The sequence below is a fragment of the Pararge aegeria genome, chromosome 26 (genome assembly GCF_905163445.1).
Source record: "Pararge aegeria chromosome 26, ilParAegt1.1, whole genome shotgun sequence".
NCBI lineage: Eukaryota > Metazoa > Arthropoda > Insecta > Lepidoptera > Nymphalidae > Pararge > Pararge aegeria.
The window spans coordinates 565313-587733 of record NC_053205.1 but is presented as its reverse complement, the minus strand read 5'-3'; the positions used below and the strand labels follow the sequence as shown (position 1 = coordinate 587733).

At 37.0% G+C, this 22421-nt stretch overlaps 1 protein-coding gene across 4 annotated transcripts in view; it reads right to left on the bottom strand.

Annotated features, from left to right (window-relative positions):
* Window positions 1-22421, bottom strand: part of LOC120635225 — a 30774-nt gene that overhangs the window by 7816 nt on the left and 537 nt on the right. For 3 of the 4 annotated variants that reach the window (XM_039906175.1, XM_039906178.1, XM_039906179.1), the window contains exons 2-4: window positions 19815-19897; window positions 4325-4407; window positions 2897-3034 (exon numbers count right to left, since the gene is read on the bottom strand). In XM_039906175.1, coding sequence (XP_039762109.1) covers window positions 2897-3034; window positions 4325-4407; window positions 19815-19876 — 283 coding nt within the window. In that variant the 5' untranslated portion in view covers window positions 19877-19897. The remainder of the gene's footprint in view (window positions 1-2896; window positions 3035-4324; window positions 4408-19814; window positions 19898-22421) is intronic. The other variant, XM_039906177.1, reaches the window with a different exon arrangement.

The following is a 22421-nucleotide window of genomic DNA, read 5'->3' as shown; positions in this document are numbered from 1 at the left end:
AAGTACTATCGATACCGCCATTCTTAATACTGCCGCTTAGCAGCATTGCTGTGTTCCGGTGTGAAGGGCGTGGTTGCCGGTGTTACTCTGCTTAAAGGCGATGGTTTTGCCCCTGCCGGTAAGCGAACCCGGAACCAACCACAGCGATCACCGACTCGCCAGGGAGTTTATTGTGACTCGTGGGCAGTCAGCATATAAATATACTAGCTGTTGCCCGCGACTTCGTCTGCGTTTGATTTTGTTTTTAAAGTATTCAGTATGGCTTAGCCTTAAGTGAGTATTGTAGTATATATATACATATATATATAACATGTGACAAATAATTTGCAATAAAATAAAATTGCGACTATAATTAAAGATCTAAGATATCCTATCTCTTAAGTTGGACCAGACTGCTCACGGTGAGCCAATTTTATTTAAAATCGGTTAAGTAGTTTAGTAGTCCATCGCGGACAAACATCGTGACAGGAGATTTATATATATTAAGATATAAATATAAATGACTATCAACATCCGTTTTCATTATATCTTCACCTGAATAGTTAATATAGTTATTTTGTATGTTAGCATCGCTTTTACTTTTTGTAATATTCGACAATGGCATCCTTAGGTCAAAAAATTCGTCATCATTTTCATTTATTTTAAACCTGCAGTCATTTTTCCGAATATCAGTGTCACCTTTTAAGTTTTTCTGCCTTATTTTTTTAGCAACGCTGTGCAACGTAATGCGAGACAACTTCGCGGGGACATAATTACGGGTAAACGAAGCCGTACACGTATAAAAATAGCTTCAATGTCAGTTTGTACGCCATGTCAAGGCTGAGCGGGTTAAATAACTACCTACGTCTACCCGACTTCAAGCAATGTGAACGAAGGGTTATGTATTTAAGAGTCGGTGTATGTGGGATTTCTACCTACGTTTAATTACGATCGCGTGATAGTTAACAATGATTTATACGCTTTTATAATATGATTCCTACCGATGCATAAATTTAAAGAATATGTTAAAACACAGTTGCTTGGAACCATCCAGCTCCGCTTTCATCTCTCACATGATAGAAAAATCAATGTTAAAATGTAAAATGTAAATTGTTGATGTTGGAAAAGAGCAACTGCTGAGTTTCTTGCAGGCTTCTTCTCGGTAGAATCTGCCTTCCGAACCGGTGTTAGAGTCACTACAAAGAGACAGACTTCGTCGCTTCGTCGCAGCAGCGAGGCACAGTTCCTAAGATGCTGGCAGCATTGCCCCTTTGGATGGCCAAACTAATTCGTTGGCCAAGGTAACTGCCCGCTCTAGGATCACCGGTAGACTCGATAACCCTTTTTGAGGATTCTTTAAAAAGAGCTCGTGCGTCCGGACCCCACGGTCCCAAAGACTCTACTCCAAAAGGCACAAAAATGAAACTGCTGTCCAGGTTTTCATATTTACGCCTCTTGTCCTGCTCGGCACTGGTAGCAGCCGCACCCACCATTGACGAGGTATATCGACAAACGTTGCATCCCACAAGTTTTTTTATTAAATTCATTTTCAAAGTAATAATTAAGAGTGGTATAGTAGGTTAAAGGAACCCTTTTAGTGAAATAGTTTGAAAAATACTCTGAATTATATAAATCAAATGTTCACATATACGACGCGTAGGTAGGTATGTGCGTGCAACATCCGCCTTCATTGTCCATCGTAGATATATCTACGTAGTATACGGGTAGTATACGCCGAGTGTGTGGTACGTACTGTGTGGTATACCACACAGTACGCTCGGCGCATCATCCTAACTGATATTATAATTCTTAGACGGAGAGTAACATAGACTTTTTTGAAGTTATACTTCTTTTTGCGTGTTAGGGGAAAATTATGAGAGAAACATTTTTTGATGCGCGCGCACAGCGTCACAAAAAAAACGACAATCTGAAGTTAGCTAGTCAACATTTTAGTTTTAAAAAAAACGGTTTTGACCGTGTACACTTTCAACTGACAAAAATCGGTGATTTATTGACTCAATTGGACAAAATTCTCAAATTTTAATTTATTTTGAGTGGAACTTGGTAGTGAGATAACCAGATAATGCGTTATAACAAAACTTTCAATGCATAAAATACCTTTTTTCTATAATTTTTTTGAAAAGATTTTTATCTTGTTACACAAAAGAAGTATAACTTCTATCGCGTGTACATAAGTACACGCACGTTTCTTTTATTAAATTTATTAGTTATTGTTTTAATGAATGATGAATACCTTATTGACAAGGTAGACTGGAAGTAGCCAGCTTCGCTCTCATCTCCCGCAAGATAGAGAAATGATTGTAAATGTTGGAAAAGAGCAACTGCTGAGTTTTTTGCCGGCCCTTCTCGGTAGAATCTGCCTTCCAAACTGGTGGTAGAGTCACTATAAACGGATATACTTGACGTGCCAATAGTGCTTATAAAGTAGGCCTACTTGAAATAAAGGAATAGATTTTTTTGATTTTTGAATTTGTGTAAATTAAGATTTGCATGCCATAGATTTTAACTAAACATGTATTGCTACAATGCTTTGTCAAAAGCACGGGAACATGGAATAGGAGAAGTTTACCCCCGTTTATTATTACACATATACAGTGGCGTGCACAGGGTTTTTGACCAGGGTATGCATAAAGCAGGTACATGGCATAAAATGGAAAAACTCCCCTACAATACTAGTTATATAAAATAATTTGGGTATGCAGTGCTTTTGTGCATGTATGAAGTGCACGCCACTGCACATATAGTATTTGGATATTATTTCCAACTGTGCGCCAATTCTCTGAAATTTGATAAAGCTGTGGAATAAGATTAACACATCGAAAAGTCACACTCTCCATTACAAAGTCGATGGAACACACAAAGTGAAAGTACAATAAAAAAGACAGGTAAAACTTACCATACAGTCCGTGCACGAAGATAACGTCAAGAGTATGTTCTTGTGGTAGTTCTGGAGAGTGCAGCACTTCGCAGTCAACTCGGGGCTCCGGGTGCAGGTGCCCGTAGCTCGCCGGCCGGGGCTTCGGCTGCTTGGCTGCTGGGGAGTTACGAGAAGTCCAGTACGGTAGTATGCGCACCGCGAGATATCTCGTGGCGAGAGAGAGACACGTTCCACACGTTAAATCAAATGCTATCATACTATCCCTATGGCATCGATTAATGCAATCAAAGCAATTAATTTATCGTCGATAAACCATCTCGTCCACGAGATTGAAGTTTGACAATTATTAATATTTTACGTATTACTTAATATTGGACAGAAGCAGGCGTTACTTTGCGGAAATCTATGATATATTATGAAAACAAGCGGACCCGCGCGATTTCGTCCGCGAATGAGCCGACTCAAAAAAAAAAAATTTATGTTGTCGCGGACTGTTTTATAGAACAATTCCGATATTCCGTCGTTTGGCGTAACGTTTAACGTTCACGTATCGCACGCAACAGAATCTCTCAAAAAGGTTATTTTTTGCCCTTTGTCCCGAGATTCCAATGTAAATGAATCTAGCTGTATACTAAATTTCATGAAAATCGTTGGAGCTGATTCCGAGATTCCAATTATATAAATACAAGAATTGCTCGTTTAAAGATATAAGATTAAGGATCATCCTCCGGGATAAGGAAAGCAGAAAATAGGAAAGTTGGCGCTGCTTGAAAGAGGCCTATGTCCAGCAGTGGACGCACAACGGCTGATGATGATGTGGGATGATAATAAGGGGATCCGGTGGTGTTAACACATATCCAGAATGAGTGAAGAAACGTTAAGCGCAAATTTTACTCCTTTTACTCCAAATTGCAGGTTTTGCGATGTAAAGACGTTCTAAAGCGGCATATTAAAGATGTGTTATCATGATATGGACCTATCACTTTGGGAATTGAAGTGAGTTAGAGGCCAGACCTTCACCGGCCATATATTACAATCTTATTCGAGGAGTACTGACGTCAATGTGAGAGCACATCAGTTACGCATAGAAGAAGCTATAAGGAGTCGCTGTGGTCGGATACGGCCAGGAGGAAATAATAACTTACTAAGATTTTTTATGAATTACGGAACCGAAGCGTGGTCGCTTACTATGGGCCTCATAAGAAGGCTCAGAATCACTCAGCGGACGATGGAAAGAGCAATGTTGGGAGTATCTCTACGTGATCAAATCAGAGTTACCGACGAAGCTCAGCGAGTTGCAAAGCTGAAGTGGAAATGGGCGGGGCACATAGCTCGGAGAACCGATGTACGTTGGGGTTCCAAGGTGTTGGAATGGCGACCCCGCACAGGTAAACGCAGCGTTGGTCGGCCCCCAACGAGGTGGACAAACGACATCAAACGACATACCTTTAACCTGTGGAATCCTTGCTGTGATCAGTCTGTGCAGGATGACAGTTGCAGTTGTCCAGAAAGACGACACGCACCAACGTCTGCAAAAAGAAGACACTCTTCTAAACGAAAAGAAAAAAAAAAGAAGTAAGAAGAGCGATTGTATCCGAAAATCGTATTAATTTGACATCTTTATTACATAACATCTGTGTCCGTGTCTTCCAACTAACTATATGCCAAATGTCAAGTGGTTTACTTGCTTAGTTGGGACGTGAAGGAAGGACAGACAAAAACACTTTCGAATTTATAATATTAGTCAAGATGGTTTCATTTGTCTTAACTTATTTAAATTGTTTGTCACATGCTTTACGATTGTTAACTTACTGAACTTTACTAACAAACGCAATGAGTATAATAGTGCGTCTTTGTTTACGCCGTTACTCATTGAGAGTAACGGCGTGCAAGCACGACTAACATAGGCACAAAATCTCAGTTCTACAGTAAGACAAACGTTTCTTTATTCAATCATGCGGAAGGTTTTAGTGCATATTTTATTATGGTTTTCTGTAAATATGCTGAAATATAACAATTTATGTTTGTTAAATATGTCATACCGACTTGGAGCTTTAATTGCGTACGCGGCGAATCTGATTGATGATATAAAAAAATAATGTACTACATATTTAAAGTAATCACTATTATCTACAAAAAAGTCCGCGAGGATATATGTCTAACTGTTATAGTAGAGTCACAATAACCGTGGTGTAAATAAAAACATGGCTAGAATCGAAAGATGGTGACATTCCTATCATGATATTAATGCCTATCCAATTAAATAGTTAAGATTGATTATGTACCTGCGAATTCCTTTTAAGTTACTCAAATTAGACCCATCGTTTAGAAGGTACCGGTATAGATAAATGCTAAAAGCAAGAAAAATGCCGCGGACCGCCGCGCCCGGTTACGTTTGGAAATAAAACTGGGACCGGTAGGTGGCGCTGCCAATAGGTTCTAGGTTTTTTGAAAGATATTAAAACCGATAAAAACCGATTTGGTTCAGACAAATTAGCTATGAAGTTAGAGCGATTCAAACCCAAGCTTTTTATCGTTTATGTAATCCGCAATATTCGAATATTAGGTATAATAGCACTTTTTTACACGTGCATTACATATAATATGTGTACATGGTATTGAGATGGTCGCGATAAAGTTGTTTCTAAAGCTACCTACGTTACCTACCTAGTTATAGATACGTCGTATTAATGTCCACACATTTAATTCCATTCCGAATCGGGTAAAACCAAGTCATTTGAAATCCTTAAAGATTACCTAGCAGCTACTTTACTTATTAAAGTGGTTGGCCTTATTTCTGAGGTTAAATGATGCTGTTCAAATACCTATGAGCAAATTGTACGTCTCGTTAGTTGCGCTACCAAAGGATTTTGATGGGAGTATTGTCGTAGTACATTTATTATTATCTACTTATTATAACACACCGCACGCCGCATAAGCGAAGCGTTGAGGTGGGTATTACTGTCAGTTTACGCACACCGAGTGATTCTCCAACTTAAAATGTCCCTTTTTTATTGTTTATTGCTTTTAGAAGTGAATATAAATAGACAAATGTTGAGGAAAAACACTATTTTTATTAGCTTTTTATTAGCTTCACTTGTATGTATGTTTGTAAGTTTGTAACCGACTTCTTTAGGCGCGATTTTGACCCACTTTGAACGGTCAGATTTGATTCAAACTTTGTATACATATCGAGGACCGATGACAATACACTAATCTGAAAAGATTATTCCAATTTTCAATATAAAAAATAAGATTTTTTAGTTTTTTCAAACTATTAATTACAATTACTACAGCGCCATCTAGACCCAAATGTAAAAAACCCTAGACCCAAATGTAAAAAACCTATGGCGTCTCCAACAGATGACGTTCGCGTACCTAACAAATTACACAGAAAACATTAAGCTACTAAATGGTAGAGGGCGTTAGCTGTTACTTTTTAATGGGCTGTTTTAAATAAGTTATCACGGAATTGATAGTAGATTAGATCAAATAACAGTTTAAAATAAACCAAACTAAAAAGTAGAAAATAAATAATAGTTTAAAAAAAACTAAAAAACACGCTTTTTATAGAAAACCGAACTAAAACAGAGAATAAATTTTAATAAATTTAAATTAATAATAGTGTGAATAAAAAAAAAAATTATTTAAAATAAAGCGTGGGGTGCTTTTTAAGATATTATCGAAATAATAATCACTCTACTCATATCTGTCAATAAAATATTTATAACTATTGACACCATGCACCGCTCTTTTTACAATAAAATATTTTTTTTTATTACTTAGTATGTCAATTATTACTAAAAAAAAAAAAAACTACTTTTGTTCTATGTTCGATAGATACAAACTGGGCCCTTTTAACCAAAGTGTTTGCTAGCCTCATTAATAACCCAGGAATCGAACTTGGGCCCTTATGATCGGTAATCGAAGATGCCACAATTGACCTGCGAGGCAGTAGATAAAACCAACATACGGTTTATATTTAGAAAGTAAGTTAAATGGTCTGAAGCGATTACCTACTTACTTACATAATAAATAATGCGCTCATAGCTTAAGTATCGGTTAGATGACTTGAAACGTAATGCGCGCCAGGCGTATACATACGTGGGTGTATACTTTGGGTCACGGAAAAAGAACGCTGCCGCGCTGATTTACATATTTGATGATTCTTCTTAGTCGTGCACTCTTGGCACAGTGGTCGTCGCATCATTGGATCGCACGGCTTCCCGCGCGAGTCTTCTCCACTTTTGACGGTTGGTAGCGTGTCGGAAGCATTCCACCACAGAGTTCTGGGTACAGGATTTCACCGTATCTGTCCAACGAGTAGGTAAACGCCCTCTTGGTCTTTTTCCTACAATCTGTCCTTGCACCACCAATCGTTCAATCGACCCCTCATTCCTTGAGATGTGGCCATAAAACTTGTAAATATATCGGATATTGGATTGGATGATAACCATGTTTAATAATTATATCGACACAGAGGAATGGGGCATGATATAGTTTTTACTATCCAGTTAATTATTTAGTATTAAAAAAAAAACGGTTCACCCATGCGTAAATGACGTAGTTTGTGTAAAAGTAGTCATTATAAATAGTAATTATACACAATTAAAAAAAACAAAACTCATTTATTTCAATTAAGCCTACTTTATAAGCACTTTTGAAACGTCAATAGTGGATGTATGTTTGTAGTGACTCTACCACCGGTTCGGAAAGCAGATTCTACCGAGAAGAAGCCGGCAATAAACTCTTTATTAGGTACGCGTCGCGCACGCAAAATTAAAATTAAGTAACTTCTGTCACTTTATGAGGCACGCGTCCCGTACAATGAGCGTGACGGTCTTTTAACTTTAATAGGATTGTCAATAGTAATCACTTGAAATTTTTTGAATCACTTAGAATGTTTTAATTTTTCCAGACAAACAAATAATGTTCGATAAATAAATATACTTCTTTTGATTTAATATTTTTACAAGGTGATTCCTTATGAAATATACTAATGCACCCTGCAACAGTATTTCGTAATTCGGTTACACGTTGAAGAATTTTCCAATCTATGGTATTACTTTCATTCATGAAAGCTTGAATATAAAACGTTTTAAATGTTTCTCACTTTGTAGATATTTATTGACTGTGGTTTACTGACAGTTATTTTTTGCATATGGTGATAACACGAAATTCATTCGGGGCAGTCTTTTGGAACTGCGATAGAAGTAAAAACGAAATCTATGGACAAGAGTTCCATGACTGGTTTTCACCTAAAAATTGCCCCAAAAAATGTATTCTGTTATTTTTTTAGCAAGCATCTTCACGGGGCGGGTTTGTATTTCTCACTCATGTCTACGATATCAAATAAATAAACTTAATCGTCCGACTATGCGAACAATTCGCCTTTTACGTGACACGTACTATATTTAGCCTCTTGTGGGATTTCATGGCCTTGACAGTGAACGAGTTGTATTATCTTATATGTCGATATGTTATATGAGAAGATGTTATATGTAGGTATATTATGTAAATGCGGTAGGCAGTAGGCACATATTTTCTTGGTGAGTTTATTTATTTAAACGTGTAGGCCCAGATGTTCTCATTAAGTAACTGCTATAGGCGATTTGAGGGGAAAAAAAAGATTTTCGATTCGAGTTATCATATAAAAACGCAATAGAAGGATTTTTGAAGTTGTACTTCTTTTGGCGCATTACGATGCGCGTGCTAAAAAATGTATTCACTTATTAACTTCAATACTAACAATGTTCAGGATGGCACTTAGATCTTTCATTAATTAACAGTATTATTGAAGCTAAATACCTAGTTTCTTAGCAGTAATTATTGATTCTCATGACTATTATTCTTCCTTCCTATTAAAGTATTCATTTTGTAAAAGACATAATTAAAGCCCACCAACCTGCTTTAGAGCAGTGTTGTGGGTCTGTACTCTATAAACCTGACTTCCCAAGGAGTGAAATAAAACAACTGGACTGACTCTAATACTCTATATTAAGCTTCTCTATAATTCATATTACTTGTTACCTTCAAATGACTCTACTACCAGTTCGGAATGCTGTCTCCGGCAGAGAAGACCACTGGCAAGAAACTCTACCGTTGCTCTTTAATTCAATCAATTAAAAAAAACTAACGCTAACGCTAGGCCCTTTGATACAAGACATATTTTAAGACAGGTCAAACATAACTTCTATTATCACTTATAACATCAGGACTTTTGAAACAAGTTGTTTGTATAGAGCAACCTCTGCTTCATAAACTGTCGGTATAAAATAATGCTAGGGCTCCATATAAGATACCTAAATAACCCAAAGGATGAGATATACTTATCTGATGCAACATCAGGTACAACCATAGTACCAACAACTTTTAACAACTCCATCACCAGTACATACGACTAGTTCCGCCACAACAACATTTCGTTAAGTATATCGTTTCCATTATAAATCATCTAAACCCAATTTGTAACGTTCTATCCACAATACTTTACTTAGTCTCCTTTTCTCAATTAGTTAATTTTAAATCCGTGCTAACTTTTCTTTCCCGCCAATCTATCTTGTCAAACTCGCGTCTCCCGCCATAGACCCTATACTTTTCTTTGACAGTCTACTAAAGTCCATTATTCTATTTTCAATACATTGTCAATGAGTATACAAACTATGATTTGTTGATATATTTAATATAATCATCGGGTTTATCATAGATAAAATGCTGTAATTCCCTATTTCCTAACACGCGCGCACACCGTCACAAAAAACCGACACCCTGAAGTTAGCTATAAGGTTTGACAGTGTACCCTTTCAATTGTCAGAGTCTGCGGACTCATTCGGGTGATTCAATTGTTTCAATTGTACAAAAATCTAAAATTTTAATGTTGAGTTAAACATGGTTTTCCGATAACTAACTGTCTATTAGTGTTCCAAATTTAATTATGTTTATTATGTTCATTTCTTTAATTATGTAGAAATATTATTTATGAGATATTTAAATCATCATCATCATCTCAACCAATCGACGTCCACTACTAGACATAGGTCTTTTGTAGGGAGTTCCACAATACACGGTCCTGGGCCGCTTGCCTCCAGCCGCTCCCAGCGACTCGCCTGATGTCATCTGTCCACCTCGATGGGGGCTGACCTACGCTGCGCTTACCGGTGCGGGGTCGCCATTCCAGCACCTTAAGACCCCAACGTCCATCGGTTCTCCGTGCTATGTGCCCCGCCCATTGCCACTCCAGCTTCGCGATTCGCTGAGCTATGTCGGTAACTCTAGTTCTTCTACGGATCTCCTCATTTCTGATTTGATCACGTAGAGATACTCCTAACATAGCTCTCTCCATCGCCCGCTGAGTGACTCTGAGCCTTCTTATGAGGCCCATAGTTAGCGACCATGTCTCTGATCCGTAAGTCAAAACTGGCAACACGCACTGTTCGAAGACTTTAGTCATAGATATTTAAATAAACTTTATTTAACGAGATTGTGCGTTATGATAAACTTTCAATGTATTGTAACGGATACGCAAATAAAAACAATATTAGTACAACAAAATATTTTAATACTTTTCAAAAAAATGGCGGGCTTTGGCTAGCTTGACGTACCAAACCATAATGGCGGTATTTTTGGCATGGCGGTGAGGTACGACAACATGGCGGCTTGGCTTTGACATATTGTCTATCTATAATCTGTGGTCGGTGCACTGGCTGACGTCGTATTCGTTACAGTATGGAATATCTTTTTTTCCATTGTTAGTGTAGTTTTTTCTTCAAACGTAGAATAAGACGTAAGGTAAATTTTTGAAAAGATTATTTATTTATTTTGTTCCACCAAAGTATAACTTCTAACGCGTGAACATAAGTACACACACGTTTTTTTTTTATAACTTCTACAGCGAATTCTATTTGCACGAGCCTTCTGCGATACCACGTCCCGTTCCAAACAAGTCATAGCGATCGACAGCGCAGTTTTAAAGCGAAGGATCGCTGCGATTGCTCGCCCGTGAGTGAGGCCCTTATACTCTACATAGAGACAGTTTCGCAAGAGCCTCATTGCGAGGCGTAGGTTCACGCGGTTGACCCTTCTTTGTTCGGCCGATCGCAATACCTACTTTATGATAATACGCACACGGTTTCTCAATCGCAGAGTATTCTTTCAGTTTTCATTTACACGTTGTATATAACACAGTCGACACTGGGCCAGTGTCCACCAATCCGCACTGGGCCAGCGTGGTGGACGGCCTTAACCCCTTCTCTTTGTGGGAGGAGACCCGTGACCGGTAACGGGTAATGTTGTGGATGATATAACTCAAGCTACGCTTAATTTGGGGCTATATTATTCATAAAAATATTTATAATATACAAACAAACACCCAGACACTGAAAAACGTTCATGTTCATCACACAAACATTTTTGAAGTTATACTTCTTTTGGCGCGTTAGGGAAAAATGGTGAGAGTAAATTTTTACGATGCGCGCGCACACCGTCACAAAAAACCGACATCATGAAGTTAGCTTTAGTCAACATTTTAGTTTTCTAACACAGGTTTGACAGTTGACTTTCAATAATTCAAACAATTCCTTTTTCTATTGTTAGTGTAATTCGTACTGCAAACTTAGAAAGATAACATTTTTGAAATAATTTTTATCTTGTTACGCCAAATAAGTATAACTTCTAACGCGTGTACAAGAGTACACACACGTTTTTTTTTAGTTGTGAGACTCAAACCCACAGCCTTGGACTCAAAAGCAGGGTCGCTGCTTACTGCGCCAATCGCCCATCAAATAAAACTTAGAAATGTTTTCATGCAACGTATCAATTATCTAATACTGTGAAGATAGCCCACGTGCAGCCACCGGAAGCGGCTAGTGTGATAATTTGCGAGACCGCGTTCACGTGGCGATGCCTCGTGTTGCGTACATGCGCCGTGCACGTGTGCGTGTGCGCGTGTGGGCGTACAGCACGTGTGTGTGTGTATATTGTCTTGATAAGTGCCCGTATCTATTGAGATCTAGATGCATTGTAGGTTTTATATACCAAGTAATAACTCACGAGTATTTTAAGCGCAATAAACACTCAAATCTTTATCGCTACTTATTGAAAGGTTTTCTGAATGGGCATAGCTACTTGCTTTCCAGCCGACAAAGATATGACGCTAAGGGATTTTAGCGACGGCCGATTGGCGCACCTTTTACTCACAACTGCAAAATGTTTGTGTGATGAACATTTTACAATGTTTGTCTGTATATTATAATTTTTTTTGTACTAATATAAGTCCCAAAGTTAGCGTACCTTGTGTTATATACAACGTGTTAATGAAAACCGCAATAATACAGGCTTTAGAGGTACATTATGTCTCTGAGACTTATCTGTGAAACCGAAAACCTAATAGTATTTGAGTAAACCACTGCCGTAGTTTACTGAAATAAATCAGATACAGCCGTAACATCACATGCAAAATTAAAATGTGTTTTCCTTTACCGTTGACTTAACTTAGAAAAGTTAGAGGTGCGTTTTTAGCAATTAAAATATCACTTGCATCAACGGTGAAGGAAAACATCGTGAGGAAACCTGCATGCCTGAAATTTGTGTGGAGTCCACCAATCCGCACTGGGCCAGCGTGGTGGACTACGGCCGTAATCCATTTTTATTCTGGCAGGAGAACCCTGGAGGAAGTGATTATAACCGGGACGTGCTCTCCAGGGCACGGGGGTTCAAACCGGTGATTTCCTTACTCGAGGCTGGTACGAGTAGGTATACTGAAATTCTTTTGCAGAAAAACCCAATATCTATAAAGCTTAGCACGACCCGGGATGCAAACCCGGGACTTCGTGATACGTAGTTAAAAATGCTAACCACTATAAAAACGAGGCATTTACGTTATAAATATTTAATCCAATGAGTTTATAAGTGAATTTGTAACGATTAATGTTTTGACCCAAAAGATACAAGAATAAATGAAATGTTACATATTTATTAAAATAAATATGTAACATTTCATTCATTATCTTTAAACAAACACAAAGAAAGGCATGTCAAGTGGGAATTTGTTATTTATGGATTGACCTAAAAATTATATTCGATACGTTAGCGTTTTTAGGTTAATCTGTAGATAATCCGAAAACACTTTTTTAATGTTTTACACGCCCGTCTATATGTCCACTCCAATGATAAAAGCGCGTCTGCCGCTAAGCGACACTACTGCGGGCGTTGTTGCCGGTGTACTACTACGCCTCAGTTTGATGGACAAACGAAATAATATTGAGGGATGCATAAATAAATTTCATAAGGAACCACCCTGTAAAAATATTAAATCAAAAGAACCATATTTATTTTTACATACAAACTAATTCCAAGTGTTTACTTATGACAACCCTATTGAAGATAAAAGACCGATACGCGCATAGTATCTACGTTACGCGACGCGTACCTCATAATGTGACAGGAGTCATATAATTTTAATTTTGCATATGAGTTTAGGGCTGTGTCTGATTTCTTTCAGTAAAAACTATGGCAGTGGTTTATCCATGTAGGCCTATCACAGGCACTTTTGCTGTTCATACATATAATATGTTTACATAATTGTAAAGGGATGGTGATAACTTCGTTCGCCAACTTAAACCTAAAGCTACGAGGGTTCCAAACTAAGAAGAGCCCACAACAAACTTAGCGGGGTAAATTTCTTTTTTGTTATCACCATCTCACAGTAAATTTATATTACGCTATGACGATAGAGCAATTCACACCAAAGCTTTTTTATCGTTTAAGCAATCCTTAACGTTATAATAGGATATTTCTGTAACATTACGTTTGAGAGACATCTCATAGGTTTCATTCGGTCATTTGTTATGAAATAATATACCCATGAATGAATAAGCAATTTTATGTAGCCTAGTAAACTGCACAACGAGTTTATTTTTGCTTCTATTATTTATATTGTTACAGTCCATTTTCTTTTTAAAATTTGCTATATTTTTATGGACATAAATTAAATTTTCAAATATGCACTGACTATGCACCGTCATTATTTTAACATCTTTAAATTTATCCCATAACTTTCTGGGGCCCATTTTATATATCGCATGAACAGCCCTTTTCTGTAGGACAAAAATAGAATCTATATCAGCAGCATTCCCCAATAACAAAATGCCGTAGGACATAATGCTGTAAAAATAACTAAAATACAAGCCTAGCATTTCTATATTTGTCATATGAAGAATCTTTTTAACCGCGTATGCTGCAGAACTAAGTCTGTTCGCTAAATTATTTATATGTGGGCCCCATTGAAGCTTAGCATCTAAAGTTATTCCTAAAAAGATTGTCGTATCCACCAAATCCAACTCCTCATTATTAAGTTGTACAATGGTTATTACTTGTTTGACATTCGGTAACGTGAATACTCTTCGTTTCTTCCCGTTAATAGCTTAGTTATTAGCCTCAAACCATTGTACCACTTTAGCGAGACATATGTTTACATCGTCAAGATTTGTTTCCCGTCGTTTAATTCTATACATCAATGATGTATATAATGTGATTGTCCTTAGCAAGGTAAGGAAGGTCATTAATGTAAATGAGGAACAGAAAAGGTTCTAATATAGATCCCTGGGGGACACCAATTTTCATAAATGACCCGTTAGACCGCTTTCAGTTCACGTAAAATTTGAAGTCTTTTTAATTTGAGTGGTGTAATAAGTGTTTAGCCGCTAACTACTTATAGCCATTTGGCTAAGCGGAGAAAGAAAGTTTGATAAAAAAGAGAAACACACAGAATTAAGAAGATACAGAAACCGTGTACACTACTAATATTGAAGCAATAATTAGTAGTATTTCTCTAACAGGCAGTTAGTCAGTTCATTTAGCAGTTGACAGTAATTATTTTACATCTAATATTACTGTTTTTAGACACAATGCACTGCCCGTAATAATGTCTGAATGAGGGTTCTGAATTCTGTGTTTACTCCTTATAAAAAAAGAGTTATTAGCACTAAATATGTTAAAATGCGAATCAATTTAGCCCTATGAAGTTATATTTATAATATGTTTTATTATTTAGCCACCTGACAACATAATATTTGCAGCACTACAGCATCTTTGTAACAAAAATAAAAATCTATTTGTAAATTACGGATTTCATCTCGTTCCGCGCACAGCTTCCCGCGTCCAACGCGGTTGGCGGGCCGCCACGCCAATGTCACCGGGTCGTTGAACCGCGATGACGCGGGTCTGATAAGGCGAGCTGTCACTACATTCGCACTATATCACTATTTATCATAACCCAGTTATTACTTATGTCGGTATTCACTAAATCGAATGCCTATAGAAAAAAAAACCGTGTGCGTACACGCGTTAGAAGTTATACTTCTTTGGCGTAACAAGATAAGAATCTTTTCAAAAATTTTATCTACGCCTTATCTAGAAACCGTTTCCGTTTGTAGAAAAAACGACACTGTTAGTGTCGTTTTTTCGAAAAGAAAAAAGGCATTTTATTTTATTATTATTCAAACAGAATTGTTGAATGGCAACTGTCAAACGTTTTTAGAAAAACTAAAATGTTGACTACAGCTAACTTCATGGTGTCGGTTTTTTGTGACTGTGTGCGCGCGCATCGTTAAAATATACTCTCACCAGTTATCCTTAAAGCGCCAAAAGGAGTAAAACGTCAAAAAAAGGTGTGTGTACGTATGACGCGTTAGAAGTAATACTTCAAGTATGTATGTTTGTAGTGACTACAGGGAAGAACCGGCAAGAAACTCAGTTGCCCTTTTCCAACATCAACATTTACAATCACTTTTCTTCTGATTTGCGGTGAACAATCGTTTGTTTGCGTGCGTTTGACAATTTTAAGTAGTGGAAGAAGGACGATATTTGGTGTAAAAATACATGCCACAACTAGCCTATGGTACTCTCCATCTTTTCAACTAACTCTATGCCAAATATAAAGTAATATACTTTATATTAGTTAGTATAGTTAGGGCGTGAAGGAAATACAAACAACAACACTTCGATTCGGGAAGTTTTCTTCTGAAATACTTGTTAAAAAATAATTGTCCGACGATGCAATGTATCTACTTTTGGACGGCTCAGATTAGAATTAAAACGCAAAACATTACAATACAAGCAATTAAAAAACAATGAATAGACGTCACAACGTGTAATATGGCGGAGCTGCCACGTGTTATCGGTAACACTTTTAGAGCTGAAGGCTTTGTTTGTGTGTGTAGCGTTAAGTACCATACTGTATACGCAATTGTATTTGATTTTTGAAGTTATACTTCTTTTGACGCGTTAGGGAAAATTATGAGAGTAAATTTTTACGATATGCGCGCACACCGTCACTAAAAACCGACACCCTGAAGTTAGCTATAAGGTTTGACAGTGTACACTTTCAATTGTCATAGTCTGCGGATTCACTTGTATAAAAATCTCAATTTTAATGTTCAGTGAAACTTAGTTGTCCGATAACGAAGTCTGAATAACGAAAGAATGTCCATAAGTACACACACTTTTTTTTAGTTGGTCTATACAAATTATCTAGTAAGAGTAAAATTTTCTTGGATCGTGTCGTGTAAAGCATCTATTTACTTACATTCGGATTTAACTACAAAATTCGTTAACTGTTTACATTGAGCGAGGTCCCCATCTCATGAATTTTCTACCTTGACGTTTTGCTCACGTCACTCTTAACTCAAGTTCCTACTGAAATTTCGGTTAGCTATCGTGTATAGAGAGTTCGCCTTAACATGATTGGCAGTCATGGCCGCTAATCACATAACAAGAGCATTGTCAATTCAAAGCGTGCTTCATTCAAATAGGCGCGAAAAGGCATTTACTTATAATAAGTGTTAGCAAATGGTGAAACCTATGGTGCACTCTTTTAAACACGTAAAGGAGCATTATCTATCGATGTCATAGTATATTTATCACTGTTTACTTATTATAGATATATATTTATATTATATAAATATTTATTATATTATTTTTATGTATTTTGTATATATAGTATATTCAAATGTTATTGTATTAGTATGTAGAATTTTGTTATTATTTAGATATATTAAATATACTTAGTAGTTATGAAGTATATTGTACCTTTATTTGACCTATACCACAATTAAATCATCTTACTCACTGGGTAGCTGGAAGAGATCTCTTATAGAGATAAGCTTTCCTTTGTACTCTTCATGTATCTTATGTTCACAATCACAATTTATGGTACATAATAAATAAATAAATAAATAAATAAACCTACACGGCAAAATTAATCCTCATGCCAAAGCCATGATTGTTATTGACAGTTCATGCTCGGAGAGTGGATAAACTTATAAAGCTGTGGGAGAGAATAAAAATTCTATCCTTTCCCCGTGGAGAAAATATCTGCTATCCATACTAGCCGTGCAGGTGCAGGTGAGATGGTGATAACAAAAAAAACCTGCTAAATTTGTTATGGGCTTCTGCTTAGACCGGGGCGCGCTTGGAACCCTCGTACCTTTAGTTTTCAGTTGACGAATTTAGTTATCGCCGCCAACTCACTTCTATGTCATATTTTACATGTAATGTAATCAAAAGTGCCATCTATGTGCCTATTTGAATAAAGAAATATTTGACAATGACTTTGACTTTAGAAAATCATATTAATTTTAAACCGTAATTTTTCACATCTACAAGACATTGGCGAAGTACCTTGTGCCCAGTTGGCACAGACAAAAGCCATAAACAAGAATTGAATTGAATTGAATTGTAATTTTTCACAAGATATTTCAGTTTAAAACGCACATAACTCAGAAAAGTTAGAGATGCGTGCCGGGCTCGAACTCGGGACCCCGCAAGCTGACACTGAAACCACTAGGCTATCACCTCTATTGAGTAAAATAGGTACCTATGAATATTTATTATTCAACTAGTTCGTGTACGTCATGTCACGTAAAAAGAATACTGACAGTCAGTGTTACGCACAAGTGGCAATTTCCGTAATCCACTTGTTTGGTTGCAGCGTGAAAGAAAGAAAAATATTCAATGAAAATTAAGATTAAAGAACTTGTTCATTGTAAAATCGAAATCTTCTGAGGATGCTCCGCCGTCGGTGCGAAACGCACTCTACTCTACATTGCCGAAGATCTGTTTGGTGTGGACTATCAAGATTGAAGAAATTATGAATTGCGCTTTAAGCGGAGTATAGCAAATTCACCTTTTTAATTCCGTCATGAAATTCCGCAAAGTAACGCCTCATCATCTTCATCATCAACTAATCGACGTCCACTGTTGGACATAGGTCTTTTGTAGGGAGTTCCACAACACACGGCCCTGGGCCGATTGCCTCCAGCGGCTCCCAGCGACTCGCCTGATGTCATCTGTCCACCTCGTTGGGGGCCGACCTACGCTGCGCTTATCGGTGCGGGGTCGCCATTCCAAGTAACGCCTGCTTCTATCCAAATATAATATTAATTAGGATTGGAAAAATGTTTTTAATTTAGTTTGTTTTTCTTTATTACATTTTATTATTGATCGACCACACAACTGTTATAGCAGACTTGGAGCCCAGGTGTGTTTTTTGCGTGACACCAACTGAGCCTACTAGGATTACATAAGGAATGAGTTTGACACCGATTCATTTTGTGTGAGATAATATTGCGTGACTTGACTTCAAGGTTGAAATTTTTTTTTAGAACTTTATGGTTCAGTTCTATAGAAACACGAAACGATTGGTTTTAGGTTTACGAAGTAGAGAGACGTCGTGAGGAAACCCGAATGCCCGAGACATTCAAGAGGGCGTGTTGAGTCCAATTAAATCAAATCCGCATTTAGCTAGCGTGCAGTGTTGTGGACTAAGCTACGGCCTGAACCCTTCTCATTCTGTAATCCGTTCCCAGTGGTATACAATGATAACTGTCCTAAATTACTCAATTTTTTCTTACTTGTGTCATAATGTAAACAAAATTGTCATTACTTTTTTAGTGTTAAGTATGTTTTAAATATAGAAGGAGAAAAAAAGTTTTAAAATAAGTTAACACAAAAAAAGAAAAAGAGATACGTTACCATAATATCCATCCATTACCGGCCCGCTACAGAGCACGGGTCTCCTCCCACGATGAGAAAGGGCCGTAGTCCACCACGCTGGCCCAGTGCGGATTGGTGGACTCCACATACCTTTGAGAACATTATGTAGAACTCTCAGGCATGCAGGTTTCCTCGCGATGTTTTCCTTCACCGTCGAAGCAAGTTGTATTTTTAATTACTTAAAACGCACATAACTAAGACAAGTTAGAGGTGCGTGCTGGGATTCGAACTCGGCCCCCCCAAGTGAAGTCGAGCTCCTACTGAGCTATCACCGCTTCAATATATTCGTTATGAATGTAATATGTGTATAATATTTTTATTTTATTTTTGAAGTTATACTTCTTCTGGCGCGTTAGGGAAAAATGATGAGAGTATTTACGATGCGCGCGCACACCGTCACGAAAAATCGACACCTTGAAGTTAGCTATAAGGTTTGACATTGTACACTTTCAATTGACGAGGTCTGCGGGCGCATTCCGGTGATTCAATTGATGCAATTATACATAAATCTTAATTTTTAATGTGTCAAATAGAGTCTAACAGTATTCCAAATTTATTTATGTTTATTATGTCCGTTCCTTTAATTATATAGAAATATTTATTTTGTGATATTTAAATAAACTTTATGTAACTAACTAAATAACTAGCTGATATTGCGTTATAATAAAACTTTCAACGTATTAAATACCTTTTCTAAAAACGTAGAATAAGGCGAAAATGAAATTTTTGAAAAGCTTTTAAACTTTTATCTCGTTACGTTAAAGAATATAACTTCTCTAACGCGTGTATATAAATGCACACACGATAACGATACGATATTACATATATCATGTGAGTAAATATTCAGTGTATAGATATTATAATAAAGATTTAAAAGGTTTCTTACACAAGCGCCAATAAATATGGATGCTTCAGGCCATCTTGGACTGTGACGTCAGAGGTCGCCATCTTGAAGTCACATTTTACCACCTGTAACAAAGTAGTTGTACAGCTTTTTGGAGTTTACTCCTTAAGAATCGATTTTCATATATAAGGCGCCCGGTATGAGGAAAATGTGAGGAGTAAAATCTACTGATGAATGACCTCGACCTCGGGACAGAGTGAGATAGAAAACATTATACATTTTTTTTCCTATTCTAGTTACCATGGAAACTAAATAATAAACATTTATCCTAATAGTTCTGATATACTACATCCACCTTAATCTCCCGTAGGTTTACAGTTAACAACTTACTTTTAAATGCAAAAAAAGCAAAGTGTGTCGAATTTATCTTACCAAATGTAAAGAAAATTGATAAAAATATAATGATAACTGGTGAATCACTAAGAATAGAGACTTCCACAGTTTTTCTGGGCGTGACCTTGGATAATAAGCTACAGTGGGGTGCCCATATAGATTCACTAGCGGGTAAACTAAGCTCGGCTGCCTACGCAGTCAGAAAAATTAGACAGATTACTGACGTTGAAATAGCTAGGCTAGTTTATTTTGCGTACTTTCATAGTGTTATGTCCTATGGAATCTTGTTATGGGGTAAAGCAGCTGATATCGAAACTATATTTATATTGCAGAAAAGAGCTGTACGGTCAATATATAAACTTAAATCACGCGAATCCCTCCGTGAGAAGTTTAAAGAAATAGGCATACTTACTGTAGCTTCACAATATATTTATAACAATATAGTATTTGTAAGACAACATATTAGTATTTATAAACAAAAAGTGGACATAAACAGTCGACTTACAAGAAATGGTCATAAATTAGTGTCATCTGCATATCGTCTGCGTAAGGTACAGGGATCATTTGTGGGATTGAGTATACGCTTTTATAATATGATTCCTAAGGTGATTTTGGACCTGCCAATGCACAAGTTTAAAGAATTTGTTAAAACACACTTATTACAGCGAGGTTACTATACAACTGATGAATTTTTTAATGACAAGGTTGCTTGGAAGCTTCCGGCTCCGCTTTCAGCTCACACAAGATAGAAAAATGAATGTTAAAATGCAAAATGTAAATTGTTGATGTTGGAAAAGAGCAACTGCTGAGTTTCTTGCCGGCTTCTTCTCGGTAGAATCTGCCTTCCGAACCGGTGGTAGAATCACTACAAACAGACAGACTTGACGTTTCAAAAGTGCTTATATTAGGCCTACTTGAAATAAATAAATTTTGAATTTTGAATTTTTAAGAAGTTACACTTCCGCCGAGTGTGAATAAATTGCACAGGATTTTAAATTTACCCTTTCATATGGTAATAATCTTTATTCAGCTAAATAAACTCTTTTTGTGTATGTTTCGACAATTGTACTTAAGGAGTGAACTCCAGTCGTGCGTCGGAGCTGACACTCACTTTTTTCCACTTATACGCCAGTTCTCTGAGAGTTGATAAAGCTGTGTGAGAAGATACATTTATACCCTTTCCCCGGGGATATAATTCTCTCCTGCCCATGCTAGCCGTGCTGAGTGTACTTTGTCTTATTATCTCCTTTTAAAAGAGACTTACATCAAAATTCAAAATTCAAAATTCAAAATTCATTTATTTCAAGTAGGCCTAATATAAGCACTTTTGAAACGTCAAGTCTGTCTGTTTGTATTGATTCTACCACCGGTTCGGAAGGCAGATTCTACCGAGAAGAAGCCGGCAAGAAACTCAGCAGTTGCTCTTTTCCAACATCAACAATTTACATTTTGCATTTTAACATTCATTTTTCTATCTTGTGAGAGCTGAAAGCAGAGCCGGAAGCTTCCAAGCAACCTTCATCAAGCAACATCAGCTCCATCGACCCATTACCGGGCCACTTCAAGGTATCCTCTTAGAATATGGAGGGTTCAGGCCGTAGGCCGTACCTATTGGTGGACTTCACAAGCCTTTGAGAAATTTATGGAGAACTCTCAGGCATGCGGGTTTCCTCACGATGAATTAAATAAATAAATATATATGTACTACTACGATACACACATCGCCATCTAGCCCCAAAGTAAGCGTAGCTTGTGTTATGGGTACTGAGATAACTAGCTGTTGAATATATATTTTTTATGAATATCATACACATAAATACATATAATATACAGATATTGTATTTTTACTACTTTATACTTCAGAACCTATGGATCAGATCAAGGGTTATTTTAAAGAATTTGCTACGGGCCCCGCGCTTGCTTAATCAGGCACTGAGTACACCCACTAAAAATATTACTAATACTCGATTTAGAGTAACTATCAATGATAACGTTATTTCATGACATTAAAAATTCCACATGGATGTTACCCAAATAAATAAATAAATAAATATACTACGACAATACACACATCGCCATCTAGACCCAAAGTAAGCGTAGCTTGTGTTATGGTAACTGAGATGACTGATGAATATTTTCATGAATAGTATAGATAAATACTTAAAAATACTTATAAACAGACACTGAAAAACAATCATGTTCATCACACAAACATTTTCCAGTTGTGGGACTCGAACCCAAGGCCGTTTACTCAGA